This window comes from Purpureocillium takamizusanense, chromosome 2, assembly GCF_022605165.1.
Source record: "Purpureocillium takamizusanense chromosome 2, complete sequence".
In the NCBI taxonomy this organism is placed as follows: domain Eukaryota; kingdom Fungi; phylum Ascomycota; class Sordariomycetes; order Hypocreales; family Ophiocordycipitaceae; genus Purpureocillium; species Purpureocillium takamizusanense.
Window position 1 is genome coordinate 1,925,674 of NC_063069.1, and position 22,768 is coordinate 1,948,441.

Sequence of the window (22,768 nt, forward strand, 5' to 3'; positions counted from 1 at the left end):
ATAAGGTCCTACTTAATATAAAGCTTTCTAAATATACGATCTTAGTAATAAAGTTAAAGTTTTACTAGCGAACGACTAAGATTATAGGCTATATATATAGGATAAATAGAAGATTACCTATCGAAGCTATAGTTACGAAGATAAATAAATAGGAATCTTACGTAAATATTAGCGAAGTTCGATCCTTTTATAAGCTTATAGGGTACTATAGGTAATAGATTAAATAGTTCGTATAGATCGCTATATTATTAATAATATTACTAAGGAAGAATATAGTATAGATTTAAGGCCTAAAGTAATAAGCTTTAATATCCCGATTAAAAAAGGCTATTATAATATTACTAATTTTAGTCCGATTAGATCTAGGAGAAGGCTATAGAGAGATTATTATAATATATAATATAAGCCTTTTAGGTTAGGGAGTTACGCTAATATAAATAGTTAATAGAAAATAATACCCTATTTATTATAAAAGCGAGATATAGATAAAAGCTAAATAGGGATATAATACTATAAAGAGGGAATATAAAGTAGTCCTTTATGCTTTATAGCGGCTTAAAGGGATTATTTATAAAGTCTATTTTACTCTTAAGATAGATATAAGAATATTTATTAATTAACTTAATAATATACTTAAGGATATATTAAGTACGATAGTTATAAGATAGGTTAGCTATATCTTCCTCTTTAACTTTACTATATAATATATCCTTAGTATAAGGAATAGTATCGCTAACGCCCTTTCCTATATACTTTATATCCCCTTAGATATAATAGATAAAAGGTATAAGGGAGATATAAAGGAATTCGTCGACCTTTACCTTAACCTAATTATAGAGGCTAAGACGATAACCTATTATTCCCTTAATTACTAATAAATCTTTAAATACCTTTTTACGCTATAGAGACTAATTAATTTACTTTAAGTTAAGTTTCGGATACTTTAATAAAAGGTAATTCGGTTCTTTATCGATAAGGACCGACTTTACTTATGCCTTAGTAAGATAACTTAAGGACCCGCGCTAATTATAGATAATAAAGAATAGCGTAAGTAAATTATATCTTAGTATTATAAATAGTATAGTTATAAAGGGAGAAATATTACTTTTTATTTAATCTAGGATAGATATTAGTAATTAAAACTATAGAAAGATATATTAGAAGTAATTTAGTATTATATTAAATACTAAAAATTCTCCTTTTAGCGACTAAAGGAAATAATAATCTCGATTACGCTTAGGTACTTAATATTAAAGGTATATTTCGATTATTAATATATACCGGAAGATAAAGGTTATAAGTATCTCTTAGAAGCTTAATACGATTTAATAAGATAGATCGAGGCCTATCTAATATATATAATTAATATAGCTATAATAAGCTAATTCGCCCTATTTATATTTTACTAATATAGCTATATTATAAATATAGTAATCGATAGGAGACTAGAAATATATACTTAATTTTATAACTTCTTAAAAGGGTTAGGATTAAATATAATCCTTATCTCTATATATAATCTATAGGTAAATAATATAGTCGAAGGGGGGTATTAAACCCTTACTTAAGGCCTTAAGAAAATAGTATACTCGATTAAGGGATAGTAAATTAAGTACCTTAATTAAATACTCTTAGTAAAAAGAACGGCTATTTAATATACTTATAGAATATTAGCCTTTTACCTTATTTATAGATAGGAACCGATCTTACCCCTAAAGGTCGATATCCTAATATAGCGATTAATTAACTAAAACGATATAACGACTATTAAGGACCTCTTAGCTATAAAAATACGTCTATTCGTTCGGAAAGCTAAAGATATAGCTATTATATAGGTAAAAATTATAGAATACCGACGAAAGCTAGCCGACCGAATAGATAATAAAAATAAGTATTGCCTCTAAATAATAGATATAGAACTATAAATAAGGGACCTAGTCCTATTATATAATATCTATTAATTAAATAATCTATTTAGGAATATAAAGTTTTAGCTTAAATAATAAAGACTATTCTAAATAGTCTCTTAAGTATTTATTACGTAAGCTTATATAATATATATAATAGATAATATTTAGCTTTCCTATATTATTTTAAGAGACTAACTTAAATACTTCTATTAAGATAATAGCAAATAGTAAGTATCTTTAATAAATAATTAATTACTCTACGATAAAATATAATAAGCTTACTTAATAATAACTATTATTACTCCTTTTAGCTTAAATAAACTTAATTAAATAATCGACTTAGCTTTATAACCTATAATTAGAGGCCCTATCTTTATACCCCCCCCTTACTTTAAAGTCTAGCTATTTAAGCCTTCTATATAGGTAAAGGAAAGCTCCCTTAACTTTACCTCCCCCTCGTAAAACTTACGTTAAGCTATAGGCAAGATCGATTAATTATCGTCGCTATAGTTAAGGAGGGGTAGTTAAGGTATATAAAGATAAAAGAAATAAAGACGAGAAGAGGAAAGTATACCGAAATAGGTACTTTAGTAAAATAAAAGCTAAAACGCTAAAAAAAGGATATATCGGCGGGAACTATTTAATCGATCTTTTAACTATATATCCTAAACGCTACTTAGTATACTTTATCTAATATAGACCTTTATATACTCGATAGGGAAGAAGTAATTATAGCTAGGCTTATAGCTAATATAGCTAAGCCTAGTATTAAATCGGTTAAGGTAATATTATAGGGGGATATATATTACTATAAAGGGGATCTATATATTAGCTAGCGGCTATTATAAAGATATCGCTAACTTAAAGATATAGGCCTTTATATACTCGATAGGGAAGGGGAATCTATATATTAACTAGTAGCTATTATAAAGATATCGTTAACTAAAAGATATAGGCCTTTATATACTTAATAGGAAAGGGGATTTATATATTAGCTAGCGGCTATTATAAAAGCATTATTAACTTAAAGGTATAGGCCTTTATATACTCGGTAAGGAAGGGGATCTATATATTAGCTAGCGGCTATTATAAAGGCGTTATTAACTTAAAGATATAGGCCTTTATATACTTAATAGGGAAGAAGTAATTATAGCCGGGCTTATAGCTAGCGTAACTATAATAACGATTAACTATATAGAGCTATATATAAGAGACTTAGTCCTATTATATAATATCTAACGATCGAATAATCTATTTAAGAATATAAAAATTCTAGCTTTAATAATAGGGATTATTTCGAATCGTCTTAAGAATGCTTACTTCCTAAGCCTATACGATCTATATAATAGATAGTATCTATCTCTTGCGGACGGTTCTTAGGGATTAATTTAAATACTTCTATTAGGACGATAATAAATAGTAGATATCTTTAATAGATAACTAGCTACTTTAAGATAAAGTAAAATATAGCTACTTAATAGGAGCTATAATAAGCCTCGCCGACTTAAACGGGCTAGATTAAATAATTATACCTATATAATAACCTTTAATTAAGGGCTTAGTCTTAATATTACTCGCTCGGTTTAAAGTCTAGCTACCTAAACCCTCTCTCTAAATAAAGGATAAGAAAGCTAAATAGGAAGATAAGCCTAGGGGACTAATTAATTAGACCCTTAGCTATATACTTACGTATCTTTAAGAGGAATAGATAAAGCGTTAAAGAACTAAACCTCTATTATATAAAATACCTTAAAATATAAAATTTCGAATATAACTTAAGATCGAAAGACTTAAAAAACCTAAGCTAAAACTAAAATTACCGAATAATAGGCTAAGAATTCGGATATATAATATTAAATATAGCGCTAAAAGTACGTATAATATATTATATACTAGCCTATTATAGGGGGTATATTACGACCTTAAGGTAAATAAGCTATTAGCTAGGCTAAATAGATATACTTAAGGTATACTTAAGAGAGGATAAGTTAAAAATAATTAAGCGAATTAAGTTAAAGTATAAATAAAACGAGAATAAGTAAAGACTAGCTAAAAATATATACCTTACTTTACCCCTTAGCGTAAAGAGGTCGCTATATAAGAATAACTTATTATATAATACCTATATAACTAAATAAGTATAAGAAATAAGTTCTAAATAGCCTAATTAATTAATTATACCTATAGGCCTAAAATAAAAGTTTTAAAATACGCCTAAAAGTCCTATAAAGGAAGCTAAGTATAGCGTTTAGCTAGCTAAAGAGAAGAGTCTAAAAAAGGAAATAATAACCCTAGGAGTATAATATAGCCTATAACTATTTAATTAAAGGCAACCTATATTAAACTTAATCCCTTTAACTTAAAGAGACCCCCCCCTATATCGACTCTTATTACTTAAAATTACCCTTTTTCCTACCCTTTAAGTAACTTACGTAAACTTCCTCTATATAGGAATCGCGAAGCTTAGGGATAGGATAAGGAAAATCGCTAAATAGATAAAGAGACTAAGAACGTCCTAAAGGATTAACCTTATAAATAGGATAATCCTTTAAATTAGCTATTGCCTTTAACGCTAAACTTATTAAAACTAAATATAGATACTTTAATATAAGATAAGGAAGAAACTTAAGGTACTTATATTACTTATAAGCCTTAGCTTAACTATATTAAATATAATTAATATAAGCCCTAGTTATATTAATTAAGAAATCCCTTAACAATATATACTTATAAAATAGGAATATAATATATTTATTATTAATAAAGTAAGACTACTATAATATTATTAAATAATAGGAATATATAATTAAGTTTATATATCCTTTAAACGAAATAAAAAGAGCTTTTATATATTTAAGACGCTAGATTAAGGAATTAAAGAACTACCCTTAAGGGTAGGCATAATTAGCGGGAATATAGACCTAATATAAGGTTCCTATTAATAAGTTAGTATAAAAAGCGGCTTCCCTATCTAATAAACGAGTAGTTTAAGCTAAAACCTAAGAAATACTATTTAAATAGATTAACTTTAAAAGGATACTATCGATCTATAGAGGAGGTAAAGGGCAGAAAGTAATCTCTTTATATATAGGAACGCTATATCGATTACTTATATTAGCACTATTTAAGTTTTAAACCTTAAGGTAGCTATATACCTTTCTTTATTAGCGCTCAATTAAATAGATAAGGGAGGTAAAGGACTTACTTAATAATTAGCTATAATATTATTAATCGAGACGATATTAATATAATTACGTTAAGACGAATTAATTATATAAGTAAACTCTACTTCGTTAGGTAGACTAATATAGTATAGGGAGCGTAGGTTTAATAACTTAAACCGCGGGAGATTTATAATAAGAGCTTACTTAACTATCTTCGAAGATAAGGAAAATAAGGTAATAAAGGAAGGAAAGGAATTACGAAAGCTAGAAACGGTAAAGGGTAAGGGCTTTTATATTATATACCGTAAGATAGGATAAAGTAAGAATATAATATATAAAAGCGAGTATTTATACTACCTCTATTAACTTGCCTTTTTCTCTCCCTTTTAATATATATTACTTTAAAGATTTCTAATATATTAAGTATATTAAAGCTATATAACCTAAAAAGATTATTTAATTAATCTATAAGTATAAAGAATAGCCTATATATTAGGTCGTTTATATACTAAAAGGAAAGAACGGAAGTAATATATAAACTAAGGTCGCGGGACGCTATATAAATAAAGCTTATAGTATAGAAAGAAAGGAATAAAGATAGTAAGAAAAGTCTCGCCGAAAGAGGACTAAGTTAGTAGCTAACGATAAAAAGGACTACCTTAATCTCTCCCCCTTTCTCTCTCTTTTATAATTAGACCCTCTACCCTCTATATAAGCTAATAAACTAATTTAATAATATTAAATTAATAAGAAAGCTTACGGGCCTTTTATAAAGAGACCTACTTAAGGAAGATCCTTTTAGGTATTAAGGGAGAAGTTAAAATAAAAGGGAAAACTATAATAGATAGGTTCTTTACTACTTTAAAAGAAGCTATTATAAACCTTAATCTAAGGGAGCTATATAAGCGCTAAGTACCTATATTCTACCTTAAAAAGGACTAGTTAAAGGTAGATATAATAGCTAAATATATTATTAATATACTAATATCTATTAGCTTTTATTAATTTAAAGATATCCTCTTAATAGAAGATATAGCGGCTATTAGGTTTAAGTAAATAGATTATATTATTAACTTAAATAGGCTATTAGCGGGGATATATAAAAAGGAATAAGTTATTAATTTCTAACTTTACGAGGCCCTATAGATAGCTACGCGAGAGATTAAATACTTTATAGCCTATTATAGCTTCTCTATTAGAGTTATTATTATTAATAGCGACTATAGTTAAGTAAAGCCTAACCTAGATAACTAAATACGCCTATAATACCTCTACCCTATTAATACGATATTTATATATACTTTATATAGAACCTATCTTAATTAAATATATAAGTATTAATATAAGCGGAGATTTTATATAAGGTTTATTAACTTTACGGAGGAAAAGAACTATATAGTTATTAGGCTATATTAAATAAGCTATATCTAAGACTAGAAATATAGATAGCTTATAATATACGATATACTTACCTATAAGCGCCTAAAGTATATTTATATAATTATTAACTACTAGCGTTAATTCCTCGCGGAAGTAAGCTATATATATAACTTCCGATTTCTCGCGCCCTTAATTACTAAATAATAGGAGGGATAGGAGTATAGTTACTTAACGCTTTTATATTTCGTATTTTACCTAAAGGGATAAATCGGCTTTATATTAAACGAGTATAAGGAGCTACTATAAGTCCTAGCTAATATCTCTCGGGCCCCTTAAGGACTATTAGCTTATATACCGTTTTTTTACGAGGATACCTATTTTAAGGACTAGGCCGTTATCTAATAATTAAATAATTTATATAAGACCGTACTTAATTTATCGCTCTTAATCCTTATAGTAATAATTATAAACGAATTAGGAATTTAATACTCCAATTATTATATATACTTAATAATACTAGGCTAAGGGACCTTTTAGGACTTTATTAAGGCCGCTATCGACGGCTATAAGCTAAGGCCCGACGATATCGAGTTTAGCTTTTAAACCTTTACCGATCTTAGCGGCATTAAGTACTTTACTTACCTCCCTAAGATAAAAAGGGACTTTTTTAACTATTATAATATCGAAATTAGAGAATTAAAGAGCGTAATAAAGTACGGTCCTATCTACGATATATACGCCCGGCCTATACTATCTAGGGAGGATATCCCTATACTACTCGCAACTATTTAGGTAGCTTAAGATATTTAGCCCTTAGCGGCCCTTATTTCGGGAATATAGACCCTATATAAGTTAGAGCTAGGAGTAAAGAGAGATATTAATAAAATCGGGGGAACTATCGCGACTAGGGCCTTATAAGTATTAAAGCTAGCTATAAAGGCACCCTTTACGATTCTAACGCCCCTATTTCTTACGCTACCCCTTTAAAGACTAGCTTCGGCCTAGGGATAGTAACTATAAGGTAGTAAAATAGGAAATACCCCCTTAGCTAAGGTAACTCTATCTAAAAAGTAGTAAAAAGATAACTATACGTTAAGTATAAAAGTAAAAGGAATAGGGTTATTACGGTAAAGTAATAGACTCGTAAATAAGATTATTATAGTATTGCCGCTTAAAACCTAAATAGCTATAAAGCTACTAGCTTAAGACTAATAGACTACCCCGCTTAAGTAAAGCAATAAGCTTATTACTAAGGAAATAATTTAATAACGCCTACTTATAGCCCCCTAAATATAACTTAAGTTATTAGCTAAAGATATACTAAAGGCTATAATAAAGGGTATCCTTAAGCCCTTTAAAAGGCGATTAAATACTTCGACCCTACCTTAAAGGCATTACCTATAAGTAAGAACGAGGAAGACTAATAGCGAATAAATTTAAAATAAATAAATAATTAATATACGATATATATTTAATATAATAGACCTTATATATCTTAGGTAAATAAGCTAGATAGTTAATACTAAAGTATAAGCTATTATAATAATAATACTTAATATATTTCTATAGGTAGCGGATAAGTTCGAGACCGTATTATATATGCCGACGAGCTAGACCTACCTTTCCTTATTACCTCTAGGGGTAATTAATAGAAACTTCTAGCCTATAGCTAAGTAATTAATTAGATCCTATACTATAGAAGGACCTTAAACTAGACGTAAAGGAGCGTTAAGAAGGACCCTTACGTAAGGTATATTATTAAGTAATGCCGCTAAGACTTTATAAGTAAGGAGGGAGTTAAATAAGCTTTAGATTAATATAGTAGATAATAGGGTACTTATAAAGAGACGGCGATAAAGGTAGCCCTAATATTATAGCTCCTTCTTAAGGTAAGGGTATCTACCGCTAGGGAGGAGTATATTAGTAAGAGGAGGCATAAGAAATAAAAGACGGCTTAAGGAAGATAAATAAAAACGGCTAAAGGAATAGCTAAAGGTAAAAGGGAGCTATAAGGGTAAGACTATAAAGATAACTATAAAGGAAGGAAGCCTTCTTAATTAAAGAGGATTTATTACGCCTCTTTAATTATAGCCGATAATACTTACTCTTTTGCCCTATTTTTATACTTTAAATATAAGTATACTTTATTAATATAAGTATCTTACGCCGTTATAGATTACTATATAGTTTTATATACTATCGTAAATATAGATATTTAATACTTAAGACTATTTAATTAAAGCTTAATAGCCTTTTTACTATATTAATATATTAATATATAGGAGTCTTTATATTATAACGCGCTAAGTAAGGATAGGAAGAGTACGAAGGGAACGCGCTTTATAGTTTAATATCTTTCTCGCCTTAATATAGTATATATAACTATTTCTATATAGACTAGCTATAATATATAAATAATGACTTTATATTTAATTAGGCTATTTTAAATAGTTAGCTTATATTAATATAAATAAGCGATAATATATTTTATAAGGTAGAAAAGATCTCTATAGTCTATTAAAAGCCCTATAGCTAAGGAGCTAAGGAAGAAGCCTTAATTAAATAGAGTAGATATCTTAAGCTAATATAAAAGTTATTTAAGGAAGTAAGGTATATTAAGGTATATAAACGTTTTATAAGATAAGTTAGTAAAGAGCGTTAAAAAAAAACGTCGATATTAACTTTACCCCCCCTAAGAGGGAGGGGCTACCCTATAGGGCGTAATTACTCTTCCTTTTCGTCTTTTTCTTTATCCTCTTTATCTTCCTCCTCCTCCTCCTCCTCGGCGGTAATAATAATAATAGCAGTAGTAAGGGGAGCTTTAATAAAGGTAACGATAGCGGTCTTAACTACTATAAAGTAGTCCTTAAAGGCACCTACCTTAATAAATAGCTAGGTATTATTGCCTAAGGTAGTAGCTAAGGTAGTAAGGGTAAGGGCGGGGGCGGGGGCATTAAGGTTATTAGCGCTACCTCTATATAAGGGTTAATAGCTATATTATTAGTATTATATAGGGATAAAGGGAGGGGACTTACTTAAGTATAAGGCCTATATACTTTAATTCCTAAAGGTATTAAGTCGCTATAAAAATAGCGTTTAATACTTTCTTTACCTTAGCCTTTACTTTCTTAATAATAGCAATAATAATAATAGTAATATTAATAATAGCGAAAGGGGCAATAATAATAATAATAATAGTAATAATAGCGGTATTAATAATAGAGATTTAGCTATATAAAGTAATAAAGAGGGCTAGACCTAATTAATAATACGCGCGGTTAGCTATATAATAGCTATAATAGTTACTTTACGATTAATTAGCGCGGGCTATATAGTCGGCCTCTAGCCTAGCGTAATATATATAAGGGTAAGAGCGGAGCTCTTTAATAAAAGTATTAAGTCTTACTCTCTTTTATCTTAAGTTAGTAATACCTATATAAAGAGAGATAGGTATATTTATAAAGGGCAATATTAAGGGCGGTAATAAGTAGCTATAATAAGTGCCCTAAAGGGTAGCGATAAGGTAAGCGGTAAGGGGGGGGGAGGCTAAGATAGTAACGATAGCGGCTTAAAGCATAATAAAGGGGCTAGGTATAGCTACTATAAGGTAGGGGGGGCGATAGACCTATAATAATAATAGCGATAGCGATAGTAATAAAGGCTTTAAGAGCCTAGCCTATAAAGACTCTAACGATATCTATCCTAAATATTAGCTTAAATTAATACGCCTTTATGCTTTATAGAGTAGGGTATAATAATAAGGGAAGAGGGGGTAAGGACTTACCGTTATTATTACCGCTATTATTATTACTATTATTATTATTACTATTATTATTATTATTATAGCGGTAATAATAGTATAATAGCGGTAATAATAATAAGGTTATAAAAGGAAGGAAGGAAGCCCGCTAAGCTTAAGGGAAAGAGGTCCTTTTATAATTATACTATATTAATAGTTACGTAAGGCTTAAAGGGTAACTTAAGGCAAATAGCTATTATAACGTTATTAACCTAGCCGGCTATAAATATACGCGAGCTAGTAAGTAGGGCCTATACTAAAGGGGGTAGAGATACTTAATTAAAGGAAGTAAGGCCCCTATAAACGGACCTACCTACTATATAATAGGCGGTAATAAAAGCTAGCCGCGCGTACTTACTTACGGGCCGCTAGGCATAAAGGCAAAAAAGCCCCCGATTAAAGGGCTCGAGTAAGGGGTTATCGCGAGCCCCCTTATAATAGCCGGGGCTAGCCTAGGGGGGGAGGAGCAGGGGGGTAATATAAGGGGCTTAGCCTAATAAGAGCCTAGGGCGCGGCCCTAGGCGTAGTAACGCTATATATAGCTAGGACCCTACGCTAACCTAGGCCCGTAGCTAGTTACGTAGGGCTATACGTAGCGGGCGCCGCGCGTATAGGGGCTGCCCGGTATATAACCCTAATTTCCTTCCTTTATAATACGTTAAATATTAATAACCCGACCGGCTCCTACTATATAGCGCCGGCCCCGTCACACCTAGCCTATATTAATAGATATAGCTAGCCCGCTAATATTGGTATTGCCTCTCTTACCTAACTGAGCTTACCGTGCTATTGCCTTATATACGGCAAGGGGACGGGCGAATAGCGGCAAGGGCACCTTACCCAATCAGGGAAGCCACCTTCCCCGGTGGGAGCCATTGCGTATTCCAGAGTACAGAGGAAATTGCCCGGCAGTGCCCGGAGAGCCGTGGTGAAGAGCTCTCGCGGTGTTTCAGCTACACTATCGCGCCGTCGGTCAAGCTGCCGCAAACGAAATGTCCACGACGTCGGCCAAGCGACTAGGAATGACCCGTCTGACAAGCCTTTAGACGTTAGAGCGCCCGCTAAGGCCGACTGGCGCTAACACCATCCCTTCCCTAGGGCCTGTAGCACTGTAGCCTGACGATTGCTTAAGTGTGCGACATTCCTGGCCGACATTGGTCGGATCTAGTACCTGACGATCGACGATCGCCCGGTGCGGCGGCCGAAGAGGATTTTAGTGTCGTGGTCCGGTACGCCTGGTTCTAGCAGTCGCACAGCCAAGACGTTGCAGCATCCGGAAGGATTCCATGCCCTACGAGCCATCGCGCTTGGCAAAGCCGATGTAACATTGCAACTACTTATGCACGTCATCGACTGCCGGCTTCGAGAAGTACAAGGGACGTTGAGAAGTACAGGCGTGCACGGTAGCACGCCCATTATGCGTCGGATGTCGGTCACTTCCTCAACTACCAACCACTTGCACCGACAGGCCGAGATCGAAGTTAAAGCACCATTGCAATATTATAGACCTCTCTTGACACGTGATGCAAACTTGATGCGCTCATAGGTAATTCTCGCTCTCAAGTGTCTACAAAACTTCGTAGTATTCTACTGACCCAGCTATGGGACAAGGTCTCGCCACATGCAGGGACAAGAACGAGTTGACAGATTCTGCGAACTCGTTGTCATCCCTGTTGATCCTTACTTACCTTTGACGATCGAGATTTGGTCTTGCGAAAGGAGGCAGTATTATTCCAGGCGAAGGGATTATGCTATCAATTAACGGTGGTCAGCGCATGGCGCCAACAGTATCGCAATGGCCCAAATGTAGCAGCGGGCGCGTGTGCATGGATTAGCACCCCACGCGACTATATTAGCATTGGCCGCAAGTCCGAAGGAATATCCTACAGCAATGCCGAGAGTTTCCATCTGTATAGTTGCAGGACTTGGCGGGAATGCGAGGGACTCCTGGCTAGTTCGCATCCTTGGGAAACGGCACCTGGAACACACAGCCCAACCGCCAGACGTCGACTCCCAACTCACGCCATAAAACTCGAAGTCTCCCCTCTCAATAGACGGATTTAGAGACGCAGCTTGAACTAAATTCTTACACAATGAAACCTAAAATGTAGTTCCATCTGCCAAGCCGAGAGTTTCTAATCAACGCTCAAGAGCTTGCTTTGAGAAACTACACCAGACGTCGCGATAGAGACCGAATGCCCTCGCATATAGATGATCGATTGTGATATCATGTAAGCTTGATGGTAGTAATTGCGAATCCTTTGCCAAGTTGGATGCTTGGGAGAGTAATGACGACAATCTTTGCAGCTTCAAAGCTGGTGTGGTGTTGGAAGCTGGATGTACAATATGTATAAGAGGCATTCACTTTCCCTCGAACTCTTTCTGTTTTCAGTACGCACCAATATACAAAGTACCATCTCAAAGCAATTTATTATTTCTACTTCGCAGTTATGCAAATCAAGAAGTTCGGCGTTGCCCTCGCCCTTGCGGCCACCATGGGCCAGCCTGGAGAGGCGAGCATCGGAAAGGCAGCCGACCTGCTCTGCCAGTTCTTCTGCCAGGGGATTGCGGATCTCTTCGTCAACATCTTCAGCAAGCGCGACATTGATCCTGCTTTCTTTGACACGCGTTCCATCATGGGCCGTGCCCCTCCTGGAGTGCCTCAAGAGGAGTTTGACCGCTGCTACGAGCAAATGAACGGAGTTTCTGTCAACGCTGACTCGCCTGGAGCTGGCCGTAAGTCTGCAGAGCGTGGGAGTCGTTTGTTCTATGAACATAGGCTAACAAGTGGATTACAGAGGTCCGTTTCATGGGCGTCCCCCCTGCTTGCATGAACCTCGCCAACGTCCTGGTTGGCGACCCCGTCAACGGACCCTACGCGCTGCCCTGTGGCTCGGACTGCCTGCATTACACGGATCTCAATGAGCAGCAGTTCAACGAGCTCGTCGACAAGCTTAACGCCGCTGCGGCGTAGACAGTTCAATTCACCCTCACTTGGTCTCTTGGCGTGGATCGGTAGCGGATCGCAGACATGGGAGAAGCTTCACTCTCCCGTGGACCGCAGAGAGATCGGTAGATGACCTTATAGTTGCCAAGCACGGAGGATTTAGTTCGACGACGGTTTAAATCCCTAGCACAAATACTACCACTTGAATAGTCTCGCTATTATTCTTAGCAGTAGTTCCAGGCTCCACCTAACATGCTACAATCTGAGTCCCATCGATCTAGCGCTTACAGGCTGCGAACATTACTCCCAGTATCGTGGAGGACGTAGCTTGGATAATAGGATCGATGAGCGCCTCAATACTGAGAGCTCCTCACTCGGAGAACTCACTTTATTGCATTTACTTACATGAAGACGATGCTTCAGAGACTGCTGCGCAGCCCGGGAATCCGGCGTCTCCTCAACTTGAGCACTTACGAAGCCTTCTCTGTGGCAGAGCCGATAGCCTGGTTTCTCTTGACGGCCCCCATATTCATCTTTACACTTCGTCAGGCCCCCAAGTCACGATGGTGGACGTTGCCGATCAATGTCTTTCCCGCCGTGCAATGTTACCGCACTGTCAACCAGCTCTCACCTTACCTGCCCGGGCTCGACTGGCTCCTAGCCTTTACGACACTCATTTATATCATTCATTGCACGTCCGCCTTATACATCGAGAATTGGACTCTCCCCGAGCGACCTTTAAGGGCGTCATCGCGATGGCAGACCGCCATGGCATTCAAGGCTTGGATGAACCCGCAGAGACACGCGCTGGTGGACCCGAATAGCTTCAACAAAGCGACGAACACTCAGCGCTTCATCTTTGCTCTTTCCAGACTTGTCCCACTTATCATTCTTGCCTTCATATACGTTGCTGTTGAGCTGTCGCTACTGCTGTTTCTCACCCCCATGCCGCGCGACTTTAGCCCGCCACAGCGACGGTACTTCCACATAGGCTGGGATAGAGCCTCCGTGTTCCGAGCTGTGTTCTCTTTGCACTGGGCCTGGTTGACATATCTCATTCTTACCGCGGCACATTCTGCACTAGCAGTTCTGTTTGTTAGTGTTTTGCAGCTGGACGAACCCAAGGAATGGCCGCTGCTGTATGGGAATCCTCTCAGAGTGAACTCCATCCAGCGCTTCTGGACTTCCTTCTGGCATCGTCTGGGAACAGAGTCTCAGCTTCGCTACGGGAGACTTGTGTCTCATGCTATCCTTGGGCTACAGCCACGAGGCACCTCGGAAAAGATATTTCTAGCCCTTTGGGTCTTTACCTGCTCTGGGTTTGTTCACGCTCTCGTTACGCACAAAACCGAGCCAGAGGCGGATGCGCGGAGCGATATGTGGTTTCTGGTGCTGAATTTCTCTGGTGGGCTCTTCGAGTTTGCGTTGCGCCAACTTCAAGCTGGGACGACAGCTCGTTCACGCGGTCAGAGGCTTCTACAGAGCGGTCTTGGATATCTGTGGGTTATTCTATTCTTCTACTGCGTTGTTCCGCCATATCAATATCCCATCCTTCACAAGGCTGCCGTCAGGAGGATGCCGTTCAAGGTCAACACGAAGCTGAGCCTACATGTATGAGTCCATGCGTCAGGAGCCGCATAGGTGGGTCACATGGAGGCTGCTCATAAGGAATGCCTACGAGTCCGAGCAGCCTAGCCTAACTTCTACATCATTATCATTACATTACATACAGACAAGTTGTCAGATTGTATCTCTATGCTATGAGCCCGACGTCCCTATCTCTTTGCTCCTCGTTGCAAAACCTTACTGGTCGAGCTTGAGATACATTTGATACTGGTACATATCCAACCCAGAGAAACCCAACTTTTCTGCAATCTGTTCCCCGTATTCTTTCGGGAATATCGCTCCTGCGGCCCATTTCTTGGTCGGATATCGGCCCATCAGAGCCTTGATCAGTTGAGATGCCTCACCCCGCCCTCGTGCTGATGGGTCCACAATGAGACACTGCATTCTGACGGTATCTTTCTCATCGTCTTCGGGATTTGAGATGACACAGTAGGCGTTGTCCAGACGATATGCGCGCTGCGCCTTGCTGTCTTGCGTAAAGCCCCAGGCCTGCCATGGCAGGTCTGTCGCACCATGCGTCTTGACAATCTTGTCCACATCATCGAACGAACACGCTTCCAGCTCAGGATTGTTCTGGAACTCGTCGTTTTCGGGAGCATCACGCTGCCAGCCGACCAGTTCACGGTGAATCTCGAAGCCTGCGCGCTTGTACATCTGCACGCCGCGCGTGTTCTGCTTGATGCACTCGAGCTCAAAGACGGACACGCCCCTGCTCCGCTCGGCTTCAATGATGGTGGTAAGGGCACGGCTGCCGACGCCCTTTCCCTGGAATGCGGGCACGACGCCCATGGCACCAAGACGAGACTTTCCCGGCCGCGCATCGTGCGTTGCGATGAGGCCGAACGCGATTGGCTCCTCAGGGTTGTCGGGAGAGAAGAAGATATGGCTGAGGGGCAAGGAGACGAAGTTGTCATTGAGCCACTTGTTGAGGGTTTCGGCAGTAAAGCTCACGATGTTACCGATGTAGCCCTTGAAGGCCTCGTTGGCGAGGGCTGCGAGCTGCTCTGCTGAGAGCACCGTCGCGGGTTTTGACTCCATGGGGACGCGGAGTGCGATGGATTCGGCTTTCCAGACTTGGACTGCTTATGATGAGTTTAGCATTGTTGGCGCCAGGCACGGGTTTATATGCTGGAAACACGTCAGGACTGGAGGGCGTTGCCAGCTAGCGGTTACTGTAGCCGCGGCCATGGCTTCGACCGACCCATTGTCAGACCGACCGCAGTAAGACGGACACGCATCTCCAGCACCCATTCAAGAAGCTGGTGGGGCGTGCCGCGTAAGACGTGACCATTCGACGGCGACTTTATCAGTCGGATCATTGATGCCTATGTCAAACGATGTGGGCGGCGCCAGTCGCAAGATGAAGTTGACTTTGGCTTCATCTCAACGAGTGCCGCCAGGACACGGGCAAGGCGTAAGTGAGACGCTCATACCCGCGTCTCTGGGCCTGGTGCAGGAGTGTCGTGGGACTTCGGCGGGTTACGACGTTATGTCAGGATCTCGGGGCCCAGGTTCACCCACATGCAGCAATGGCAAGGACATTTCTCGTTCCATGTTGATGACAACATGGTTCAACAGAAGCGACGATGTTCTCTTCATACAACCTGAAATGTCTCAAGATTTGACAGAAACGACACCCGGCCGTTTGGGTGCCAGGCTGCCACCCCAGCCCCCCTGACACAGTGAGGTGCCCCCTGGAATGGTTCTCCATAACGCACCCACATTGCTCACGATCCCCGCACCGGAATGGTTCCGCCACGCTGTGTGCCGAAGCCGCCAGAGCTTTACAGCTGGTGATTGGCTTCTCAGCGCCGAAACAAGATCCCAGGCCACAGCTATGGCTACTGGCGGAGGTGCATACGACGTCAGGCTCATCAGGTCTGTTTGACCACGGAAGGGCGTACATACAACCGTACTTTTTTCAAGGTTGGGAGAGACGATTCAAGAGCCAGTTTGACACAGCCGTGGGTTTCGCTCCGTTGAACCTCCTCATCCTTCTTCATTGATTCCCAGCGCCGCGACTTCAATATAGCCCTGACTCCGTCGCCATGTCCGACTACACCCTGTACAGCTACTACCGCTCCTCGTGCTCCGCACGCCTGCGCATCGCGCTCAATCTCAAAGGCATCGACTACGAGCTCGTCCCCGTCAACCTCCTCAAGGACGAGCAGCTTTCCGAATCGCACCGGGCGCTCAACCCGTCCGCCACGGTGCCGCTCCTCGTCGTGCGCAGCGGCGACGACAAGACGGGGTTCAAGATTGGGCAATCCGTCGCCGCTCTCGAGTATATCGACGAGGTGGCGCACCAGGAGGGGGCCTCGTCGCTTCTGCCGCCCGCCAGGGACGCGCGCGGCCGGGCTATTGTGCGCACGCTCGCGCAGATCATCTCGGCGGACACGCAGCCCGTGACGAACCTACGCATCATGAGGCGCGTGCGCGCGCTGGGTGGCAGCGCCGAGGACTGGAACAAGGAGCTCATGACGGAGGGGCTGCGCGCGTATGAGGCCGTCGCGCAGGACCACGCGGGGAGATATTCGTTTGGCGACAGCCTCACAATCGCGGATGCTTGCCTCATGCCGGCGGTTTGGAATGCCGAGCGGTTCGGTGTCGACGTCAAGGGGCTTTTCCCTACAATCGCCAAGGTCGCGGCCGTCTTGGAGGAGCACCCAGCTGTCAAGAAGGCTCATTACTTTAGGCAGCCCGACACGCCCGATAACCTGCGCATCGACTAGGGGCTAGATCGCACAATAGTAATGAATAGTAATACGGGGCGAGGGTATGATTTCAAGGCGTCATGATTGCTGTCTATGTTTTGTTTGATCCCAATGCCATACAAGCCTTACTATCGCAGCCTTTTTCACCGATTAGAAAAGGGGGTGCGCGGGGAGAATCTTACCCGACACCTCTCCGAAGCCGACCAAGGCGCCCTCTTTGCCGGCCCAGCCGCGGATGACAAGCGTGTCCCCGTCCTGCAGAAACTTGCGCTCCTCGCCACCGGTCAGCTGCATCGCCACCTTGCCGCCCTGCGTCTGCTCGATGATGCTGCCCTGCGTGTTGGGCTCGGTGCCCGAGATGGTCCCAGAGCCAAAGAGATCGCCTGGTCGTAGGTTGCAGCCACTGATGGAGTGGTGCGCAATCATCTGCGGCCACGACCAGAGGAGGTTCCTGGAGTTGGTCTTGGAAATGGTGGTCTTGTTGCCGTTGGCCGCTGCGCGGGGTTAGCTACTCTGTAATCCAGCGATCCATTGGGGGATTCTGGGGCCACTAACTGATGAGGTCGACCTCAAGGTCAATCTGCAGGACATTGTTCTTCTTCTTTTCCTGCAGATAGGGCAGCAGCGGCGTGTCGTTGGGGATGCCGGCGCCCTTGGCATCGGCGAGAGCATCTGCCAGGACGACCCATGCACTAACGCTGGTGCCGAGATTCTTGGCCGTAAAGGGACCAAGAGGGACGTACTCCCACGCCTGCAGATCACGGGCGCTCCAGTCGTTCATCAGCACGTAGCCGAAGATGTAGTCGTCGGCCTCGTCAACTGGCACGGGGCTGCCGAGCTTGTTCTCGCGGCAGATAAACATGCCCATCTCGAGCTCGAGGTCGAGCTTCTCGGCCGTGGCCAGGGCGGGCACCTTGGGGTCGGCCTTGGGGTCCTTGAGGATCTGACCCCACGGGCGGCGCAGGGGGGTGCCCGAGACGACGACGCTGCTGGCGCGGCCGTGATACGCGACGGGCAGGTGCAGATAGTTGGGCTGGAGGGCATTGTCGGGCCCGCGGAACATCACGCCGATGTTGTAGGCGTGGTTCTTGCCGGCGTAGAAGTCGGTGTAGTCGCCGACGGCCATGGGAAGGTGGTTTGTCACCTCGGAGCGAGGCAGCAGCGCCTTGTTGCGAAGCGCCTCGTTGTCGCGGAGCGCCTGCGGGTGCTTGGTGTCGGCGCTCAGCACGGCCTGCAGGTGGGCGCGCACGGCGCGGTGGAAGCCTCGGCCCTGCGCGGCGAAGGCGTTGAGCGTTTGCGCGGAGAAGACGGCCTCGCTCTTCTTGATGTCGGCGCTGGCGTCGAAGCCGCCACCGGCAGCAAAGGCTTTCAGATCAAGCGCATGGTCGCCAATGGCCACGGCCGGACGAGGCGTCTGGTCTGCCTGTGTCGAGATGATGCCAAAGGGGATGTTGGCGATGCTAAAGTGCGACTCGGGCGCGATGTTGAGCCACGACATGATGGCGGTTGCGTCTGTGATGGACGAGCTGTCGGTGGTGGTGGTGAGGGATCCCGTGATGGTGTCGCTGGTGGCGTGAGTACTATTATCGCCAGCAGGGTCGAGTATCGCAAACAGCTGCGCAGAACCGAGCAAGAGCTTCTTCCAGGCGAGCGAGGACAGGTTGAGCATGACGTGTGCCGTCAACTTTTTAATCAACCGCCCTCCATGCTGCCCTCAGGGCTTCCCCCCTCCCCCGCCAACGCGTCTGAGACAGCTCAATCGGCTTTCCGTTTCCGCAGCTGCCCCGCCACGATGCCGTCGCAAGCCGCCCGAGGGGGACCAAGGGCTTTGCGGGGCCAGAGTTGAAGATCAGTGGCGGAACTGCCCCGCGACGGAATCCCGATTCCACTCGTTCCGGCTCAAGCCGCCGTGCAGTCTGGTGCTGTTGCCTTTAAAATAAAGGGCCATGACGTGCTGGGCTCATGTTGCCGCCAACGTCCCTCCTTCCGATGGTGGACGGTTCCGATTCATGACATGAATGTCGAAGCAACGACATGTTGGCAGCTGAACGACGTACCATGGCGCTGATTTGCAGAGCATGAACAAGATTGGGGTGTACCGAACGGAAGCAACAAAGCTGCCCGCTGCAGACAAGCCACGGCCATGACTCCCCTTGTGGAGACGGAAGGGACACTGAGCTCGGGCGGTCTTTCCAGGGGACCAGACCGATCTGCCCTCGACGAGGCGAGAACCGAAGAGAAACGTGACTCTTGACAAAACAAGCACTGGCATCCAGGGTATTAATTGACGGCTGGATTTCCAACTTCTGGCCTTGCATAAGTCAGGTTCAATCTTGCGCCGGGAAGGCCCTCATGCGATCAATGAATGCCTTTAGTCCGTACACTCCCCAGGTCGCGGGGTTCCCAGATTTGCACGCTCACCACTTCACGCCTGCGAGCCTACAGCGTATTATCGACTGCGGGACCGTTGGAACACCTTTCTTCATTCTTCTGCACTAGTAGCTAGTCTACGTATAGCTTCAAGCCCCAAGGTACAGCACAAGTCACTCAAGCGTGAATGAGGAAGGCTCTCTTGGCCTACAATACACACATTCGCAGCACCATTCACGTCAGCGCGTAATAGCTTGGTGAAAGCCACCCTTCAAAGTTGCTCCATCGCATCCGCCAATTCGTCAAGTTCGAGATGCAGACTGTTCCCTTTCCTCCTCGTGCCTGGCCATCGACGCCGCGTATGCGCTGCTTTTATTACCCCCCCCTCAAACAGCCCACCCCTGACCGGAAGCCCTACCCGAGCTAAGCATCGCAGCACGCGCATCCTCGATAAATCAGCCGCATCCCGCAGCGCGTCTTGACATCGCAAGTCACGCAAGTCTCAGTTGCTTACCCAAAACTCTCGACGATATGGGCGACTTATTTGAGAATGACGACGCAACGGCGGGCCGGGGCCGAAACCCGTTCACAAGCGATCTCAAATCCTTCATTAACCATGTCATGAGCCATTACCACATTCCCAGCCTGTCCATCGGCATCGTCGACGGCGAGCAGACATTCATCAACGTCAGCTAATCTCATTTCGCCAGCGCAGAAATGCCCAGCTAAACGCGGTATAGACTTTCGGAGATGCCAAGGTCTCGGACACAAAGGCCACAGAGGACACTCTCTACTTCATTGCCTCGTGCACCAAGTCCATGACGGCGACGGTGCTGCTCTCCGTTCTCGAGGAGCTGGGCGACGGTCGCAATGCCATCAGCCTCAAGTCCAAGATCGCCTCAATCACGCCCGACTTTGTCCTACAAGACGACTACGCGACCGCGCACGCCACGCTCGAGGACGCTTTATCGCATCTTCTTGGTGTCGGCAACCACAACCTCAGCTACGGTGGCGAGGGATACACCGTCCTCGATGCCGTGCGCTCGTTGCGCCACCTGTCCATGACGGCTGAGTTTCGCGAAAAGAATCAGTACCTCAACCTCGGGTACATCGTCATTCAGCATGTCATAGAGACGCTCACTGGCGGTTCGATAGAGGATGCCCACCGCAAGCACATATGGCAGCCGTTGGGAATGAAGTCGACCTTTATCAGCCTCAAGGACGCTCAGCAGGCAGACAAGGCCCTCGCCAAAGGGTACACGTGGGACGCGCTTAACAAGAAGCTCATCGACGCCCCGTACTCGCATGACTACCCGCTTGTGGGCGATGGAGGCGTCATCAGCTCTATCAAAGACTTTACCACATATCTCCATGCCGTGATTCACAAAAGCTTGCCGCTCTCGGACGCACGGTTCGATGAGTTGTTCAAACCGAGGAGCATCGTCTCACCGGCCTCTTACGAGCATATGTCAACGCTTCTATACGCGCTCGGCTGGGGTGTCTCCAGCTTCCGAGGCAAGCGCATGATCTCACATAGCGGCGGTATCACCGGGTTCGCGTCCAAGCTGCAATTTCTTCCAGATCAAAAATGGGGTATTGCCATCCTCGCCAACTCAGATTTGGGCGGGGCGCTTGCCAACGAGGCCATCATCATGCGCATGATAAACGACTTTCTTCAGGTCCCAGCGAGCGAGCGACAGGATGTGATGCCCTTGCTGGATAGAAAGCTCGATGGCATGGTTCAAGAATATCTCAGCGTGCGCAAGACTCTTTACCCCGACATCCCGAAGAGACCCCTACCATTGGCACTTCCTCTCTCCGAGTACGCCGGCTCGTATTACAACCCCGGATATCGGCATATCGAGTTCAAGGTGGTCAAGCCGCGCAAGGGAGTGCCCGTAGCGGATGGCACAGTACAGGTCTTGCACGCTGATGTTCGGCGGCTTCTGGACATAACCCTGGACCTAGAACACGTCTCAGGCGAATATTTCATTGCGTGGACGGATACGGAGACCTCCAACATACTCATCAAGTCCGGGCTGCGCGCGGAGTTTGTCATCGGGGGTGATGGTAAGGTGGCGAAGTGCGGGATTCACCTTGATCCGATATCCCGCTCTGACGACGAAAAAATGATGGTATGGTTCAGCAGAGTGAGCTCTTAGCCCCAGACGAGGCGCTTGGTAGTGTTTGCACAAATCAGCCACGGTAGTACAGAACTTGTTCTTACAGTTGAGAACTGGGATATAGCTACAACATGAACCTATTAGCCACCGCGGACCAAGTTGTCTTGAGGCCAACATGAAAGGATGCAAACACTCCATCCCGCTATAATCTTGATATGTTGCTCTGGGTCGCTGGTCATAGCAGGCCTGCGCCGTCTATTGAACGAAGACCTGAGCTCTCAACCGCGCGGTTGGGAAAGGTCGATTTTGAAACCGCGCCGGCGCGCGGTTGTGACGACAGCACGGTTATAATAAACGCGCGACCTAAATAGGTATAGATGCCAACAAATTCGTCTCTCTTCGGTTTAGCGTCGAAAGGTATATTCGAACGCTTGCATAACTCGAACCCTAAGATTCCCTTAACTGGGCCGCGGTTACAATAACCGCGGCGTGCCGAGCAGGGCCTAATAACTTGGGCACTAGCGTGCCGGTTCACTTTGCTCAATTGACGCAACACTCTCGATTATAGTTCTTTCTGGGCTTTACCATGTATACGGAAAAGCTAAGCACAAGGTAAATTACATCAAAGGGGTTGTCCTTGCGACACGAATCCTCAGATCATCATGTCGTCGTCATGAATGCATCGACTCCTCCTAAATAGTCTTGCTCGCTCCGTCGTTTATTGGTTACACGACA

At 43.1% G+C, this 22,768-nt stretch overlaps 6 protein-coding genes across 6 annotated transcripts; 4 read left to right on the forward strand and 2 right to left on the reverse strand.

Annotated features, from left to right (window-relative positions):
* Window positions 1-12,703: 12,703 nt before the first annotated feature.
* Window positions 12,704-13,227, forward strand: JDV02_002403 (uncharacterized protein; the record flags this gene model as incomplete). Its single annotated transcript, XM_047983429.1, has 2 exons — window positions 12,704-12,989; window positions 13,052-13,227. 2 exons carry the CDS (start codon window positions 12,704-12,706, stop codon window positions 13,225-13,227), a joined length of 462 nt encoding a protein of 153 aa, XP_047839400.1.
* Window positions 13,228-13,968: 741 nt separating this feature from the next.
* JDV02_002404 (uncharacterized protein) lies at window positions 13,969-14,817 on the forward strand (the record flags this gene model as incomplete). The annotated part of the gene is made up of 1 exon (XM_047983430.1): window positions 13,969-14,817. The coding sequence occupies one exon, from the start codon at window positions 13,969-13,971 to the stop codon at window positions 14,815-14,817; it is 849 nt and encodes a 282-aa protein (XP_047839401.1).
* A 100-nt stretch (window positions 14,818-14,917) lies between these two features.
* Window positions 14,918-16,094, reverse strand: JDV02_002405 (uncharacterized protein). Its single transcript, XM_047983431.1, has one exon. It carries the CDS (start codon window positions 15,862-15,864, stop codon window positions 15,004-15,006), a length of 861 nt encoding a protein of 286 aa, XP_047839402.1. The 5' UTR covers window positions 15,865-16,094; the 3' UTR covers window positions 14,918-15,003.
* A 546-nt stretch (window positions 16,095-16,640) lies between these two features.
* Window positions 16,641-17,615, forward strand: JDV02_002406 (Maleylacetoacetate isomerase). The gene has a single exon (XM_047983432.1). It carries the CDS (start codon window positions 16,875-16,877, stop codon window positions 17,556-17,558), a length of 684 nt encoding a protein of 227 aa, XP_047839403.1. The 5' UTR covers window positions 16,641-16,874; the 3' UTR covers window positions 17,559-17,615.
* Window positions 17,594-19,427, reverse strand: JDV02_002407 (Fumarylacetoacetase). Its single transcript, XM_047983433.1, has 2 exons — window positions 18,096-19,427; window positions 17,594-18,034 (listed from the first exon to the last, which is right to left on the reverse strand). The coding sequence occupies exons 1-2, from the start codon at window positions 19,207-19,209 to the stop codon at window positions 17,691-17,693; spliced, it is 1,458 nt and encodes a 485-aa protein (XP_047839404.1). The 5' UTR covers window positions 19,210-19,427; the 3' UTR covers window positions 17,594-17,690.
* Window positions 19,428-20,389: 962 nt separating this feature from the next.
* Window positions 20,390-22,218, forward strand: JDV02_002408 (uncharacterized protein). The gene is made up of 2 exons (XM_047983434.1): window positions 20,390-20,597; window positions 20,651-22,218. Exons 1-2 carry the CDS (start codon window positions 20,442-20,444, stop codon window positions 22,070-22,072), a joined length of 1,578 nt encoding a protein of 525 aa, XP_047839405.1. The 5' UTR covers window positions 20,390-20,441; the 3' UTR covers window positions 22,073-22,218.
* The last annotated feature ends 550 nt before the right edge of the window (window positions 22,219-22,768 follow it).

Coding starts and splice junctions, on each gene's coding strand:
- JDV02_002406 (XM_047983432.1), top strand. CDS start 16,875: ATGTCCGACTACACCCTGTACAGCTACTACCGCTCCTCGTGCTCCGCA.
- JDV02_002407 (XM_047983433.1), bottom strand. CDS start 19,209: ATGCTCAACCTGTCCTCGCTCGCCTGGAAGAAGCTCTTGCTCGGTTCT. Junction 18,035..18,095: donor CCTTGAGGTCGACCTCATCA/GTTAGTGGCCCC, acceptor AACCCCGCGCAG/CGGCCAACGGCAACAAGACC.
- JDV02_002405 (XM_047983431.1), bottom strand. CDS start 15,864: ATGGAGTCAAAACCCGCGACGGTGCTCTCAGCAGAGCAGCTCGCAGCC.
- JDV02_002408 (XM_047983434.1), top strand. CDS start 20,442: ATGGGCGACTTATTTGAGAATGACGACGCAACGGCGGGCCGGGGCCGA. Junction 20,598..20,650: donor GCGAGCAGACATTCATCAAC/GTCAGCTAATCT, acceptor AACGCGGTATAG/ACTTTCGGAGATGCCAAGGT.